At 42.3% G+C, this 17992-nt stretch overlaps 1 protein-coding gene across 2 annotated transcripts in view; it reads left to right on the plus strand.

Moving 5' to 3' along the window:
- LOC125433066 (BEN domain-containing protein 5-like) overlaps positions 1 to 17992 on the plus strand; it is a 996205-nt gene that overhangs the window by 211767 nt on the left and 766446 nt on the right. For both annotated transcript variants that reach the window (XM_048497387.1, XM_048497385.1), the window contains exon 4: positions 1579 to 1673. In XM_048497387.1, coding sequence (XP_048353344.1) covers positions 1579 to 1673 — 95 coding nt within the window. The remainder of the gene's footprint in view (positions 1 to 1578; positions 1674 to 17992) is intronic.

Raw genomic sequence — 17992 nt, forward strand, 5'->3', positions numbered from 1 at the left:
CTTCATGGCCTAGTGCGCCAGGAAAAAGACATTTTACCTGGCTCAGGTATGGACTTTTGGCGATTTGAAGGTTCGATTACCTGCCCACAACAGGGAGGGATGTCCTGTGAAAATTTGGGAGCGATCCGTCTAGCTATCCGGGACAAACACACTGTTAGATTTTTATATATATAGATTGGTCTCAATCATAAAAAAGTTTTGTAACTGTTATTTGGGAGCTTGCTACTACATTTATGGATTAATTTCAACCACTGATGAAGGCTGTTTGGCCGAAATGTATCTGTTTGTTAGGGTTTAAAAAGTATCCAACTGGACCTTTCTGTGCATTGTAAATGTTATTTCATATGTATGAGATAGACCGTTGTGGTCCTTTTATATGTGTAGGTCATTTTAATGTGTAATAAATATGCATCTGGTTTTGACAGTCAGTAGTTGTACGTTAAGTGGTCCTTTAAACATTTTCTTTGCCTAGGTACTTAAGTTTGTTCCCCTCTTTTGTTTGTACAGTGTGGGAAACAGAAACTACAGAGGAATCTGCAGCTATCCAAAACTCATACAGCCTTCACTTTTTGGTGGCATAAGTCGATGACAGTGCAGGGCGTGTTTCTGTCTGAAAGCCTTTAGAAATCAACTAAAGCCAGCTCCATCCCTGGGAATGCCCCCAGATCTTCCCAATTCATGCAGGCATGGGCTCCTCAACCTTTGGAATACTGATGTAGTAGCAGCTTCTCAGGTTGGGGATTGCAGAGCTGCATGGTGTCCTACTACTGGCATATTTAATCCCCACCAGTGTGTTTGTCCCTTATGCAGATGGAAGGGGCACCTGCATCACACCACTTCCAGGAGTCCATCTGCTTCTTTGTGGATTGCACTGTTGATCTGTTTGTTTGTTTTGTAGCATTGAGGGATATCTCGTTTTTTGTGAAACATGATTCATACAGATCCTCATTGCAGAATAATTTTGTCCCTGATGGGCATGTCATGGGATATGATTAGAGAACTTGGGAAAGAAGAGCTTTTTTCTGAAATAAAAAAGCACATAAAAGAGATTATGTTAGCATGCTGATCCAGGCTTGTTGTGTTTGCTTGTCTTAGTTTCTTTGAATTCCTCTCCCACATTGCTTTCCTACTCATACCTATTTCTTGACAATTCCTTGTTGTTTCGTAAGAGTTTTTGTCTTGCTAGATTAAATGCTAACCCTACTATGGTCATGCAAGGTAGATATTAGAACATTATTCTAACGTTATTCTGGTTCTATTGATTCTGTAGCACTCTAGTTCCTGGAATGTCATTTATATGAGGATCTATGATCAAGTTATATTATTCCTCTTTTAACAGATTGGACTAGTATCTCTGTGTCTGAGATAATACCTTATTTATTAAGTGACAGTAATCCTAAGGTTACATTGGCTGTGGTAAAATTCATCTCAGCCCTTATATCCCTTAAACAATAAATTTTGCACTATGCTGCTCAAGATCTATGAATCAAAGAGCTACTCAGGGAGAAAGGAAAGGAAATAAAGTCTATGTGCAGTATGCTTCACTGTACAGCTGAGATTTTCCCTTATGTCTTTCAGCGGGTCATTTTCAACATTGTCAACTTCAGTAAAACTAAAAGCCTCTATCGGGATGGAATGGCTCCAATGGTAAAATCCACAAGCAGGCCCAAATGGTAAGTTAACACTCCCATTAATGTTGTGTTTGTGCAGGAAACTTTCCAATGAGTTACTTCCAACTGTTATTTTGTGGTTCCTTGAAACTTATTTTCTTAGATCTGAACATACTGGAAAAATGGGTAGTTGTGAATAAAATGCCATTTGTCAAGGACAAGTGCAGAGTTTGACATCTGGCTAATAAAAATGAGAAGCATGCATACTGGATGGGTAGCAGTGTGTGTGAGCAAGACCCTGGGGTTAGAAGTGGATTGTAAGCTCAATTATAAGCAATCAGTGTGCTGCAGCAGCAGCAGCAAAAGAAAACGCCAGTGGGATCATGTAGTGTATAAAAAGAGGGATTTCAACTGTCTATCAAGAGAGGGATACAAGTTCGAAAATGCTATAGTCCTGCTATATACCTAGGGAGGCCAGTACCCCCATGGTTACCAGTGTGGGAGGGGGGACACTCTTGGAGTACTTGATGAAGTTGTGGAGGCTTCACTTTAAAAATGATGTGAACAAAATAAGAGTGGTGAGAGTATAGAATGACAAAGATGATCAAGAGCCTGGAGATAAGCCCTAAAAAGAAAGGCTGAGGGACTTGGGAATGTTCAGTCTGCAGAAAAGCAGGTTGTTGGGGGGCGGGGGGGGGGGGCACGGAGACACACATGATTGTTCCCTTTAGTATTTGAAAGGCTGTTGCAGGAGAGGGGAAAAAGTTTAAGGCGTTTTCCACACGGCCTAATTCCACCAGGATAGAACAGGGATCCTATTTTCTAGAGTAATTTTATTCTGGCTTCTCCCTTCGCATGGCTGCAAGTTTCCATGAAGGAATCGAGTTAAGACCAGGATGAAATACTCACATTTCTTTTGCCAAGACAGGATATTGCAGATGTCCCTCATTCTGATTGGCTGTTGTTTTTGAGTGGCAGCTTCAAGTGTATCTCACAAGACCATAAGCACATTGTAATTTCCTCTTGTCTGTGAAATGGCAGCACTTGTGGCCAAGTGATCAGCCACCTTAGTTAAGGCCAATATTCAGGGGATTTTGGGAATCAGCATCAATACTGACTGAAATACTGTGTCAGCCACATTTTGTAAACATATAAAAAGTACAGTAATGAGCATTCTCAGTGTCACACAGTCTGATTGGCTGTTGTTTTTGAGTGGTAGCTGCGAGCACCTCAGTGTCCCGTGTTCAGTGCCCTCATTCTGATTGGCTGTTGTTTTTGAGTGGCAGCTTGAATGAACGTCAGGTGGGGAGATCGGGTGGCTGGGCAGGAAAAATAAACCGGATCTGCAGCTAAAGTTTCTTCTGGTGTATATAAATGTCAGTAAACTTGCTTTTTCCGTCACATTAGAAGGGCTATTGTTTGCATATTATTAGAGAGATTTATAGTAAAGCAATGCAAATCTTTTTTTAAAAAAAACTGTTCCTTCATGTTTTATTGAAGACAGAACTGTTTAACAGCATTGTAATTTTAATTAGCTGTGTAATGTGTTTGTTTCCAAGTATCTTTTGTGTACGATGTGCAACCACTTGAGATTGGCTGTCATATGTGCCGTCATATGTTCCTTCATTATTTGCACCCTGTGGGGAAAATTACTATAGTTGGGCATGAACATTCATTACAAATGGCAAAGTGAGAAGAGAGCAAGTTCTTAGGGTTAAATCTTAGGGTTAAAAAATGCTCACTAAATCAGAGGATGGAAAAAATATTTTTTTTAGGATATCTTGGGGACTTTGTAACATTTATCTTCAGTTTCCCACTCCATGGTGGGGGGACCTGTCAAAAACTAACGGTGGTCCTAAAGCAAGATGCTGCCTCTAGGCCACAAGAACTGTTGTTAAAAGGAAGATGCTTCAGTGTTGCCGACTCTCCAGAAACAAAGAAGCTGTTTCAATAATGGTAGGCTAGGGCAGGTCATTTGGCAAGGCCTAATTCCTATAAAAGCAACATGTTGGCAGGTGTAGATTGGCACTTGAATTTACTAGGAAAGTTTTCCATGGGCCACTGTTCTGAGGTGGGGTGGGGGACTTGAATCCTAAGTAAGCTGATCCACTTGGCTTGCTGGTGCTGGCAGTTTAACATCCTACTTTGCCCCAGCATGTTGGTCTGTCTGTTGTTCCTTGTCTGTTTTATACATCTACAGAACTTCACTTCTGTCTTGTTTTATCTCACCTCTGCCTCACCATACTCATCTTTTTCTCACTCTTAGGAACATATTTTTCAGAAGTGGCATGAGCACTAGCTGTTATATTTAATGCTATATCTAACTTTATATCTAATCTCACAGAGGATTTTTCACTTAGAGAGTAAATGGCTTTAGAGACTGTTCTCTCTCCATTTCAGTTACCTATCTATAGTAATAGGGATCTTAAAACTGACCTGCCATTAAGGGTTGCTGAAAGGATTACAACAAATACCTTATGTGAAGTACTTTGAACACTTCTATGTCTTACATAAATTCTATGTATTATTATGAAGTGACAACTCAGTATAGATTTAACTGCATCTGTCCCGTTTTCCATAGATAAACTTGTTCTAGGACTAATATATCTCAGTATTCAACAGGCACCCAAAATTACTTTCCTCTTGCTATAAATCGTGCTAGCCTTGTACTTATTTTAATTATTTTTAAAGACCTTAACATGCATGCATTTCTTATCTTTCGTTTTTTAAAAGACCCCACCCCAAGCTGTTTTCAGGATGAGTTCAAGTGTACATAGTTCTATGTTTAAAACTATGAACTTCCTATTATGCATACGATAAGAGTAGCATGCAGAATCAGACCAATAATCACCTAGTCTATCATCTTATTTTTAACAGTTCTCCATTATTACAACATCGTTTCCTTCAGCAGCCCCTCTGATTTCTTCCTGTACCCTTAAATCATCCTCAAAGCTTTAATGTGTGTGTTGAGGGTGGGATGGGGACAAACATTGTTCTCAAGCCATTGTATATGCTTATTCTGTTGGAAAGGTGGACTGCCCCCTTCCAATTCATGGTCATTCCATTCGCTTCCAGCCTGCTTTGGCTGCCTTTCATTCTGCTGTCGGAATGCTAGACATTTGCAAAGCAACAGCATGGTCCTCTGCCTCTACTTCCATTTGTCACTATGCAGTTGACATTGACTCAGGTTGTGATGCTGATGTGGGGAAGTGGTTTTGCATACTTTGTTCAAATTACTGGGTTAATAAAGCATGTTCACTCTGCTTTGTTGTGGTGGTTAGTGCTTCAGTAACAGTCTCACACCCACTGCCTGGTTTGGAATGAGCTTGCTATTCTCCCAATGTCGGACTACTTAGAAGGCCATGAAGATGTAAAACAATGTTGTACTTTCCTGTAACTGCTCTTCATCGAGTGGTCTTTTGTACAGGCACACATCCCTCCCTCCCTGTGGTCTGCTTCTTTGCCTACTGGTTATGGATTGCTTACCTTGATTTTGGACAGATGCTGCAGCATCGGTAGGAGAGCCGAAGGGAGTGTTCCTCATCCCTCCTAATCACATGACCTTTGGATCAGGAAAGCCTGAGGCTCTGGTTGTGGAGGGGGGAGAGGAGCACTCTGGAGAGTTCTAATCTTCACTAAAGCTTGCTGTTCATTGCTGTGGCTGTTCTGTGCAGGCACAGCCCCAGTGTGTCCCTGTACAGAAGACAACCTGAAGAATGTCGTTTACAGATAAGTACAACATTGTTTTCTCAGTTTTGTTCATTAATTGTATAACCCTAGTATGTACGTGAAGGGTGGCATAGAAATCTAGTTAGTAAGTAAGTAGTAAATAAGTAAACAAGTAAGTAAGTAAATAAATAAACAAATAAAACTAGTTAGGGATCACCCCTTTTTCCTTGGAGCTATTTCCCTCAGAGAAGGAGGCTCAATTCACCTCCCTCACACAGAGTCCTCCTTGATCCTACAAAACTTCATTCCTTTCACTCTGTTTGCCAGCCTCTAATTAACACCTCTAACTGTCAACTTTCCCAACTGCCTACCTACCATAGAATTCTGTTGAATGCCCTGTCAATCAAGGGTTCCATGATCAGGACAACATATCAGTGTTCACCTGTCCATCATGAGCCCATTTGTTGTTTTGGTATATGATTTCCCAAAAGCTAACTTTTATTCCATCTGACAATCACTACCCTTGATCTCAATGGAACATGCATTTCAGTCATATTTTGATTAATCCCATACACCGGGGTAAGATAAAATTCTCAGAGTTTGCACTTTTGCTATATGAACTGACATGTAAATGAACTGTTTCTGTATTTTCTGAGAATCCTCAGAAACATGGCATAGGCATTTTCTTCTGCATTTTTCAAAAATTGAGTGCTCAGTTGCAGTGTTTGTTTCTGCATTTAAGACAGGACAGATTTATCTCTGTTGCCCGCATTCTGTAATTTTATTTAAAAACTAACGGGGCCCGGGCCCGCATTGCTGTGGCAATTGTTCTTCTCATCACAGTCCGCAACCCACACAGATGTCCATGCAGGTCCAATGATCCGCAGCATAACATTTGGGGGTGGTCAAATGGAATCCCTCTTTCCCTTTTCAATTTACATTGTTATATGGTGGTGTCTTTTTTTTAGTATAAGATAACCCTTTCCATTCCACAACGGAACTGCTAATCCAGAGTCATGCGAATCCCACAGGCTGTCCATCCCGCGAAAGGGGCTGAGTTGAGCACACTGCTGAAGTCCTGGTTTGGGTAAGGGCTAAGAACATTTGTGGAGCAGAAAACAGAGCTATCCCAGTCCAGAGCAAAAGCAGAGGCAGGGGGGAATTGAGCGCTCCAGATCGAGGCTTTCAGCTCCCTGGGTTCTTAAAGAAGTGCAAAAGAAGCGGAGCCGGAGGTAAATTGGTTCACCCCCCACCCCACAAATTTTCTGTAGCCCAGAAAGAAAAAGGCAAACTCCAACTCCCTTTTTAGTAAAGAGAGAGGCTGTGGCGAATAATGGGTGAGGAAGTGGAGTAGAGTGGTGGCATGGTTGGGATGTGAGGGAGGGCAGGAGTGAGATATATGGAGGGGATGAAGCTGGATGTGTATGAGAGTATGTGTGTTGCAATTAGTGGTAGCAGTGGAGTGCAGAGGCACAGAGAGTAGAGGAAGTTACCTGTGTGAGGGCGGAGGAACCCACTGAGCATCTCACACCACGGCAAAGGTGTGTAATGCAATAATGTTTCACCACTTCCACTTGTAATTACCCTCAACATAGAGTAATTACCTGTTTACTGTTTTAACTGCTCAAAATCTCCTGACCATCACTGAGCCATGCAGAGATTTCTAGAGAGAGACGGGAAACCAAGGCCTCTATAGGCCTGGACAGATACATGCTGCATGGAACATTCCTATGTATGACAGTTAAACACAGCCGAGGCTCCGCATAGCCTGCAATTGCGCATGCACGGAAGGAAAAGAGCGTTTTACTTGGCTCCAGTGGTATGGACTTTCCGGGTTGATTTGAAGATCTCGATTTAACCTGCACCACGCCAACAGGGAGCAGTTAGACCGCTTTCATGTGAATAATTTGGGGAGCAGTCCAAAGTCCGAAGCCAAGTTTCGACGCATTAAAGCATGCCGACTAACAAAGTCACTGTTAAGGCTTTTATATACAATACATAGAATGAAAGGCCACCCTGCCAGCCTTACACATACACAACTATTGTCTTGCATATTGAGTGCTGCAGGGCTTTTAAATAGGTCTAATAATCTTGAGATCTTGAATCAGCACAGACACATGATCAGATCCTTCATCATTTTCTAATCCCTCTGATATCTCCTGTGTATATGGTTATGTTTTTTCTATAGTAGACAGGAAGTCTTAAGAGACTGCTTCTTATCCCCCATTTCTGGGACTGGAGTACTGCTGGTTTTGAGGGATGCAAAACCTGGGCCTCTGTCTCTATGTGCTAGTTTCATCAGTCTGAAACTGGTCCCATAACTCTCAGTTGAAGCATATAGGGTTGAGAAGTTCCTGGAGTTTTGGGTGAGGAGTCTGGGGAGGGATATATGTGGGGAATAATGCCATATAATGCCAAAGCTATATGTGGGGTATAATGCCAAAGCTACAATTTTTCAGTCTGAACTGATGACTGTATCTTGGGATTTGCTGTATCTCTAAGAAATGTCCAGGTCCCACCTGGAGGTTGGCAACCCTAAGAGTTTCATCTTAGTAATTTTAAAAAACCTTCAATTCAAAACTTCGAAGGAAATAAGATCAAACTGACTCACAGTGAGATAACCAGGAAATTGTGCTATCCTAATGTTTGAAAGCTTCTCTTGAGACTCAATGAAATCACCCTACATTCAGACTAGCAGGATAACAAGTGCTTGTGAGACACCCAGAGCAGCAGTGGCATAGTGGCTAAGAGCAGGTGCACTCTGATCTGGAGGAACCGGGTTTGATTCCCAGCTCTGGCGCTTGAGTTGTGGAGGCTTATCTGGGGAATTCAGATTAGCCTGTGCACTCCCCCACATGCCAGCTGGGTGATCTTGGGCTAGTCACAGCTTTTTGGAGCTCTCTCAGATCAGGGTGTTTGTTGTGAGGGGGGAAGGGCAAGGAGATTGTAAGCCCCTTTAAGTCTCCTACAGGAGAGAAAGGGGGGATATAAATCCAAACTCCAAAATGCTTCATAAATTCTCAAAAGAATTTCTATACCAGATAGAATGTCGGCTCTTTAATCAATGCAAATGGGACGGCCCCGCATAGTCAGACTCTGAGTGATTCTTCATCCCCTCAATTGCCCTCACATTACCAGGAGAACAGACAAACATAGAAGTTAACAGGGTCAATTTTTAGACTAACATTTTTTCCCCAAAAAAAGCTTCCTTCCATTACCACAACAGTTGAACAACAGTGATGATTCAGGAACAGGCAGTAAATGTTTTCACATATGTCCTAAGCTTTCCTCAAAACTTCAAGAATTTTGCTCACTCTTGCTCACTGGCCTGCAGTTTCACCTTATGGGGAACTAAATCATGCATGCTGGCAACATACTCCTGATTTTCTTGACCCACAAGCATTTAAATTGACTTGGGAAAATTGTTTCATACACATCTTTTCCTCTGAATCTCTTCTGATGTGGAATTTGAATATTTCTTTCTTACATGACCAAATAAATAAATATCCAACAAGGGTGCTCAGTATCACCAATGGCACTACCGGTGGTGTCACGGCACAATCCTCCCTTTTTTTGCACATGGAGGCTTAAGCTGCTACTTCATGAGAATGCTGGGAGAGATTTTCCTTCCCTCCACCAAAGAATTATTGTATCATTGAGGCTGATATACCCGAGTCTGAACAATCAGCATTTATTTATTTTATTTTATTGTCCCATTTATTCTATTTATTGTTATTTATTTATTACTATTTATTTGTTTGTGCCATTTTTAACAGGAGCAGAGTGTACCATCAACATCATATAGAAATACAAATATATAAAACAATCTATAACAATATTAGAATTCATAGAATTCTAAACTCAATTTCTAAGAATTTTGCAGATAAAAGTAAGCGATTTATCCTTGCTTAAATTCACCATGCACTTACAGGAGACCAAGATAAGGTAGTAGAGAGGTCAGATGGTCATCCCGGCTGGCCAAAAGCCTGGTGGAACAGGTCCGTTTTGCAAGCCCTGCGGAAACTTTGAAGGTCCCGCAGGGCCCTGATCTCACTTAGGGAGCACAGAGGTAGGGGACAGGGCAGTAAAAGCCCTGAATAATACGCTTGTTGAGGCCGACGGGATCTTTACACTGACCGGGGATTTTCAGCTACCGCTCATCCGTAGAGCGGAAGGCCCTAATAGGGCAAATGAACAATGAGATCAGTCCCCTCAGATATATGAAACCAATGCAGCTGATAACCTTAAAGGTCAAAACCAGCCACTTTTGAAGATGGCCCCAGGGCACAAGATGGGCGGCCAGTGTAAGATGGTATAGGACAACCAGAGTAATCTGGTCCCAACTAAGCTATTCCTGTAAAGTAGTCTGGCTGTGGCGTGTTGAACGAGTTTCAATTTCCCGGAATCACCTCCGGTATAGAACAGTAAAGCGTAGAGCGTAGCATTACAATAATCCAACCTAGAGGTGTCATTGCCATGGATCACTGTGGCCAGAGTCAGAAACGGGACAGATACGCGGAATAATTGTCACCATACCATGTCGCAGATGATAAAAAGCGATTTGGGCAGTTTGAGTGACCTGGCCCACTCCGTACGATAATGTCGGGTCCCAAAGTCCCGTAGCTCTTAACGGTAGAGGTTGGTTGCAAGACCTGCGCCGTTTAACAACGGCAAGCAAAAGTCCACCGGTCTCTCTCCCTCATCCCAACCACGGGACTATCTCCGTCTTTGCGGGCTAAACCAACTGCGTTCTCAACATGCCACCTTCACAGCTTCTAAACAACGCCAAAGAGCTCGAGACCACGGGCGGGTTGCCCTCCATGGAAGTGAACCACAGGCTGTGTGTCATGTCGGCATACTGATGGCAACGCAACCCGAAACTCAGGACTTCGCTTACCAGGGGAAGCATGTAGATATTAAAAAGCATTGGGGAGAGGATCGCCCCCTGCGGCACCCCACATTCAATGGGGTGGCGCCTGGAGTTCTCACCCCCCGATGTCACCTGCAGTCTACGGTCTTCGGAGAGAAAAGATAAATTCCGAAAGCCAATCCAGGGCCCTGACCAGAAAGACCCCGATATCGGTGAGATGGTGGACCAAAAGGTGCGTGCTCTACCACGTCGAGCGCTCTTGATTGAGATCTAACAACTGACCAGCGCTGACCCACCTCTGTCCAGAAATGTGGGCGGTTAGATCATCCGCAGTGACGGCAGCCAGCACCAAATCTCGGTCCCCATGGCCAGCCCGTGACTCCCAGGTGGAAGGGATCCAACAAATGTGCAAGAGTCAGCAAAAAAGATGCGTAACAAAATAGCTCCTGACTTTGCATTAAGCAGAGCCATTTTACATAATATATGAAGCAAAACTCTTTCAAGTAATAGTAGCAATTACAGAATATAAAAGAATCACGGTCCCTACAAAACTGTCCATGCAATGGCTCCCCCTGTCTCACACACACATACTATTTTTGTTTTGTTTTTAAAGAACATGTTTAGTGGTAGAAGCTGGATATATAGGTGGAAGAGTTGTGGAACAGAATGCTAAAGACAATGACTCCTGAGCCTGCATTCTGGTACATTCTGGTCTCCCCCCCCCCCCAAAAAAAGATGAGTGATTTATTTCCTCTTTAAAACAGAATGACAATACAATACTTCCTGATTGCTGGTGCATTGAAGCAATAGTCTTAGCAGGTTCTTAGCAGGTTCCCATGTTTCACTTTTTTAAAAAAAGAAAGTCCCCAGCCCTTTCCCTTGAGAAGATATGTTTTTCCTTATATCTCTGTGAGGGAAGGAGTTGGAGACTTATTTTCTAAAAGCAAAAGCTGGGAATTCACAGAACTTGCTAAGACTATTGATTTAACAATCCAGCAGTCTAGCAATATTTTATTGCTTTTTTAAAAAAAAAATGGACCAGAAAGTGAGACAGCCTTGAAGATGACTAGATTACAGGGAAGATATTGGGAAAGTGCTGCCAACTTCTGGTCAGTTTCATGGTTGCATGGCTTTCTAGTCAGTTTCGCAGCAGCCAGGCTGATCAGAAAGTTTCTGACTACTTCAGAATACTAGAAATAATTCATTCATATATATAACAACGCACTAATTAACCATTTTAGAATGGAATCTTAGCTAACTTAAGCAAAATCATCACGTCCCATGTTGCTTTCCCCTCTATAGCTGAAAGTGTCCTTTGAGGAGAATATACTTAATTAGAATGTGATTAATTAAGATCATAGGAAGCACTAATCATCTGATTGTAATTAATCTGCCTGCAAAACACTCCTGGTTTCAAATTATTCAGTGTCCTTAAATGCTTATAGGATCTTGAACCAGGATGGGAATTGCATATTCCCTTTCCTGCCTCCGCCCCAGACTATTTTCTCCTCAGGATGTTATAAGCTACAAGATGTTTAATTGTGCCAATTTCCTTCTTCTGTTTTTTTTAAAAACCCACAAAAACATAACCCTTTTCAAGTGATGCTCAACCTACCTTAACATTTCACATTAGCTGGAAATGTTCTTCCTTAAAAATAAAAAAAGTTAGTAGCTATTTAAAAAATTGGGAATTCCTTTGAACATGCAGAAAAACCTGATCTAAGCTCTTTTCAAAGCTTTGCCTAAAGGCATGGTACTACCTAATTCTCTAAAAATCATGGTCATGTGAATTGATTTTAGCTGATTAAAGAAATTGCCAACAAATCTTGCAAAGCAGAATTGTGTAACAAAGTTTTTTGCATTGAGATAACCAGTTTTAAGAATGAAGCTTCTGATCTAAATTGACAGTAGATTATTAAGTGAGTAAAACTGATGAGATCAAAGGCAACGTTGGACAGACCGATTTCAGAGGAGATGGGAAGAAGACTAGACTTAAATCTAAAGTTCACAAAGTCCAAAGAGTCTAGCTAGCATTCTGATAACTCTTTCCCAGGTGCCCTGGCCTTCTTTACCTAGTCATTTTTTGACTTTACATTTGCTGACACTTCATTTAAACCCTGATTGGCTTCCATGGAGGTTTCTCACCTTACTTTCACAAGAAAGAAGGCTGAGTAGTTCTACAAGTGCATGGTGTGTGCTCAAAACATTGATGTCAATATGTTTCTGTAACTCAGTTGACCCTATTATGAGTTTGTGGCTCCAATTCCATTGAAACCAATAAAAAGTCCATCCCCTTCAATGGATTAGGACAGGGATTTGCTTCTTAAATGTTGTTCAGTTGGTGTCTGGAACTTAATTGCTTGCACTTCCTAAATAATTTTACTTTGTGACAAAAGTAAGGGCTAGTAGGCATTATTTGCTGCTATGTAAAAATTACTATGTAAAAAATGTAAAAATTGCTTGTTCTACATGTCCCATGCCGTGGTATGCTAAACTGTTTATATACAGCTGTTCATGAAGTGAATGAAGTAGTTTCCTTCATACTACCACTCCAGGCTGAATTCTGCTGATCCACTCTGCAAGTAGTGCAAGGAGCCTCCCTTTCACACAAAAGACTTTGGCTACAAGAAAATACCACTGCCAGTAGAATGGAACTGTAAAGGCTAATCCTCTATGTATTCGGGGGAATTATGCCCATTGATGTTAATCTATGTATATATAAAAAGTTTGTTACGCCCTAATGCCGAAACGCCTGGACGGATCGCCACCAAATTTGGCCATGACGTCCGTTCCCCTGGCGGGCATGTTTTGGCGGCTCCAAGATCACTCCTGATCCCGGTAAAACTCATGTTTTGGGAAAGCCACCGCAGACCAATGAGGGGCCACTGTATCGCAGGGCTGGACCAATGAGGGGCCGCCATTTCGCAGGGGGCCCCGCCTTGCCCACCTTCGCCTTGTTGTGCATGCTCCCGCTGGTGAGGCCCCCTGCTGAGGAGCGCTCCCAGCAAAGCACCATGGAAACCTCCAGTCAGCCTCTCCCCTTTCTCCTCCCTTTCATGTCGAACTCACCACCCTCAGCACGCTGGGAAACAGCTGTGGACAATCACTGGGACAGGAAGGAGGAGCGTGCCAACCCAAGCCACTTGGAGCAGCCAGTATGCCACTCCCCTTCCTCCTCCCCTCCCTGCCTTGCTCCAAACTGCCAAGGACACACAGGGAGAGGAAGATGGGTCGTCCCATGCCAAGAAACAGGGGACAGCTAGTACGCCTCTCCCTTTCCTCCTCCCTTCTGTTCCTAACCCCCACCCCCACGTAAGCCACAGCAAAGCGTGGCCAGGTCCGCTAGTTTAAGATAATTTTAATGCCCCCCACACACAATTCACCATCTGGCTGCTTTTATTTATGACAATATTTTATAGTTATTTTTCCACCACCAACTGTGGCTCAGGCCATTGTCAAAGACCTGACCAGTAGGCAACAGACAAAACCAAACATCCAGTGAACAAGAACCACATTATCTTCACACAACACAACCCAGATCATTTCTCTTTCTAATGCCCATCTGATAAATGACAACCATGCATTCCTCTGTAAATCCTCAAGGAGAGCATTCCGTGAAGTTGGGACCATCACTAAGATTGAGCAAACAATGGCCAACTGTACAAATCAGAAGCTTCAACCATGGCTCAAAGGCCTTTTCCAGGAGGAGGTTATGGGAAGATTTGAACTAGCACAGAGGCTCATAACAGGAGTTGAAAAGTTTAGCTTTCCCCCTTATTTTTCTTCCTTTCTTTTTGCCAGAGTTGTACCACAGAATTATACATTTGTTTTATATTTTTCCAAGTAAGCTATTATTTTCCTATGCAAGAAGGCTGTTTTCTAATATGGGCAGTCTATAGCTTGTATGCTAGAAATGACTTATTTATATACAGAATTATTATGGTTTCCATTTTATACCACATTAAATTGCTTATAAATATTAAGATGATTAATATGCAGCGTTTGCATAAATTGGGCCCCAAGTTGCTTGATTTTCTAATCCAACCTCACTCATACTCTGAGTAATTATATGGATTTTTTGTTGATATTGGGAAAGTGAAAGGTATGCAAACATTTTTGAGAAATTGTAGCTTTGGGAATTGCATGAGCAATCATCCACATTCTCTTGGTGTTGTAAAGTTTAAAATCCATTGAAGGAAGGTCTGTGTAGCATATTATATTCTGCTGGCACCTGAATATTTAATGAAAAAGTCCCTTGGATATTCAGTTCCAAGAACTATATCCAATCTACATGTGCACTCTAAACTACTCATCCTGTGCAATTTCATCATCTTAATAATTTCTATCTTTTTGGTATGTAAGTTTTTAAAAAATCGGACACCACTTTTTACTATTTGGTCTCCAGGGCTGCAAAGAAACAAATATTAAAATAGCATCAATGTGTTAAATACAAACAAGTAAAAATGAAGATTTAAGTGTTTTTTTTTTTAAAAAAAAACCCCCTCAAAACAAGTGTAGAAGCAGCATAAAACTGCTTACTATTTGTTGCAGGTCATGTCGCTAAGAGTGAATTAACAGCATATGTTATACCTTTTCTTGTTGTAATTTTATGTAGCACAAATATGCCTAATAAAGGTCTTTGTATTGTATTGTAAAAAGAGCAGATAAATAAAAAACAAAGTGACTCTATTTTATATTCTGCCAAAAGCTTAGGAAAATAGGAACAGGCACCAAATGAATATGTTTGGATGGGGTATGTCATACTCTGCCATCTCCAGTGGTGTAACTAGGCAAACTGGAGCCCTGGGCAAAAGCTGAATTTGGCGCCTCCCCCTCCATGGACGGCCACCCTCCCCCACCATGACCAAACAATGATTTTTTTCCACCAGGTCATTTCAAAATCACCATCACATTATAGAACATGCCCCAACTCACAAATCTGAACACAGGGATGGTTCATGCCACACAGTGGAAATAATTTTTTGACATTTTCAAAATGCTTTCAAAATGTTTTATTACTGCTGACAAAAAATATTAAAATAAAAAGAACTTCCGAATGGCTTTCATTTGTTTTCCCGTATGACACTAACCCTAAGCCTGTGATCCATGGGCAGGGAGGTGTGCTGGGGATGGGGGGAGGCTGGCAGAGCTTGCTCTGCCCTTGGATCCTATGATTCATGGGCAGGGAGGCATACTGGGGATGAGAGGAAGCTGGCAGAGGGATGTTCCAGCCTCAGAGCTTTTTTTTAAGCCAAGAGAGGGATCCTCTCTCAACTTTAAAAAAAGCACCAAGGAGGAGGCTGGAGTGCACCTCTCCCTCTGAGAACCAGCCACAAGGCAGCAGCACCAAGATGGTCAGGGTGGGTTGGACTGAAAACAAGAAGACTGTTGGATCTACTGGTTCAAGGGACAAGGGTCATCGTTCTGCCTGCAATTTGTGGGATGTGTTTGTATTGCAAGCTGTTCTGGAGGACTCATGGTTGTACAATATTTTAACAGTACAAATCAATTTGTAAATATTAAATGTACTTAATCAGAAGCAGATAAACACACTCCGATACTATCACTCAGAATCAGACAAAATTTTGATTTCAATACTAACGTATTAACAAAGTCCACTCTTTTCTTGATGACATTTCTGAACGCTGGTTAACCTTAAAGGCCAAAATATGGGGTGTACATACTTTCACGAAAAACAACCCCAGGCAAATACACCACCTTCACCACAAGGTAGGGGGTGCTGTCTTACCAAGTGTGTCCATCAGCCTTCATATCCCTCTTATCAGCATATGTTAAAGTTAACTGTAGACTTTCCTTCTTTTTATCACTTTCCTAGAGCACCAGGTCCACAGTGATGCTTACTGAACTGATGCAAAATCACCTTCTAAAGATGTTTTGGAAGTGAGGCCAAGGGCACTTACTCACATGCAGAATAATGCATTTTCAAGCCACTTTCAATGCACTTTGCAGCTGGATTTTAGGGTCCCCAGGAAAGTGATGCTATTTTGGGGTGGATTCTCCCCCACCCTGAAACAGTATCACTTTCAATGTTGAAACTGGAGACCTCAGATTCTCCCTTTAAAGCCATTCCAAAGGGGCTGGATATAATAATAATAATAATAACCTTTATTAGGTATTGGGATAATAAAAGAGAGAAAGAAAACAAGCATTGGCAGGAAGGGGGTGGATTTAAAAGGAGAATCTGGGAAAATTTAGGGGGTGCGTGCTGTCAGGGGTGCAATTGTTAAGCTAGCAGCACCAAACTTTCAGGGTAGCTTTAGGAAACTATCCTGATGAAACCAGCCAGGTTTGGTGGTGTTTGGTTCAGGGGGTCCAAAGTTATGGACCCTCAAAGGTGTAGCCTCAATCTATCAGCTCCCATTTAGAAACAATGGGGGATGGGGCACTACCTTTGGGAGTCCATAACTTTGGACTCCCTGAACCAAACCTCACCAAACCTGGGTGCTATCATCAGGAGGGTCTTCTGAAAAATCTCTGAAATTTTGGTGCTGCTAGCCTAAAACCTGCACCCCCTGCAGGCCAAAAACAGAAAAAACACTAAAAAATTAAAATGACGAGTCTGCATTTTTGGCGTGTGCCACAAGGGGGCACCCTGAGCAAATGCCCATTTTGCCCAATGGCAGGTACACCACTGGCCATTGCACATCCTTTATAAGAACATAAGACCAAGCCAGCTGGATCAGACCAAAGTCCATCTAGTCCAGCTCTCTGCTACTCGCAGTGGCCCACCAGGTGCCTTTGGGAGCTCACATGTAGGATGTGAACACAATGGCCTTCTGCGGCTGTTGCTCCCGATCACTTGGTCTGTTAAGGCATTTGCAATCTCAGATCAAGGAGGATCAAGATTGGTAGCCATAAATCGACTTCTCCTCCATAAATCTGTCCAAGCCCCTTTTAAAGCTATCCAGGTTAGTGGCCATCACCACCTCCTGTGGCAGCATATTCCAAACACCAATCACACGCTATGGAAGAAGTGTTTCCTTTTATTAGTCCTAATTTTTCCCCAGCATTTTCAATGAATGCCCCCTGGTTCTAGTATTGTGAGAAAGAGAGAAAAATTTCTCTCTGTCAACATTTTCTACCCCATGCATAATTTTATAGACTTCAATCATATCCCCCCTCAGCCGCCTCCTCTCCAAACTAAAGAGTCCCAAATGCTGCAGCCTCTCCTCATAGGGAAGGTGCTCCAGTCCCTCAATCATCCTTGTTGCCCTTCTCTGCACTTTTTCTATCTCCTCAATATCCTTTTTGAGATGCGGCGACCAGAACTGGACACAGTACTCCAAGTGTGGTCGCACCACTGCTTTATATAAGGGCATGACAATCTTTGCAGTTTTATTATCAATTCCTTTTCTAATGATCCCCAGCATAGAGTTTGCCTTTTTCACAGCTGCCATGCATTGAGTTGACATTCCCATGGAACTATCAACCAAGACGCCCAAATCCCTTTCCTGGTCTGTGACTGATAGCACTGACCCTTGTAGCGTGTATGTGACGTTTGCATCCCTTTACATTTTGCTACATTGAACTGCATTTGCAATTTCTGAGCCCACACACCCACTTATCAAGGTCCGCTTGGAGCTCTTTGCAATCCTTTGTGGTTCTCACCACCCTACATAATTTGGTATCATCTGCAAACTTGGCCACCACGCTACCCACCCCTACTTCCAGGTCATTTATGAATAGGTTAAAGAGCACTGGTCCCAAAACGGATCCTTGGGGGACACCACTCCTGACATCTCTCCATTGTGAAAACTTCCCATTTACACCCACTCTTTGTTTCCTGTTTCTCAACCAGTTTTTAATCCATAAGAGGACTTCC

The sequence above is a fragment of the Sphaerodactylus townsendi genome, linkage group LG05 (genome assembly GCF_021028975.2).
Source record: "Sphaerodactylus townsendi isolate TG3544 linkage group LG05, MPM_Stown_v2.3, whole genome shotgun sequence".
In the NCBI taxonomy this organism is placed as follows: Eukaryota; Metazoa; Chordata; class Lepidosauria; order Squamata; family Sphaerodactylidae; genus Sphaerodactylus; species Sphaerodactylus townsendi.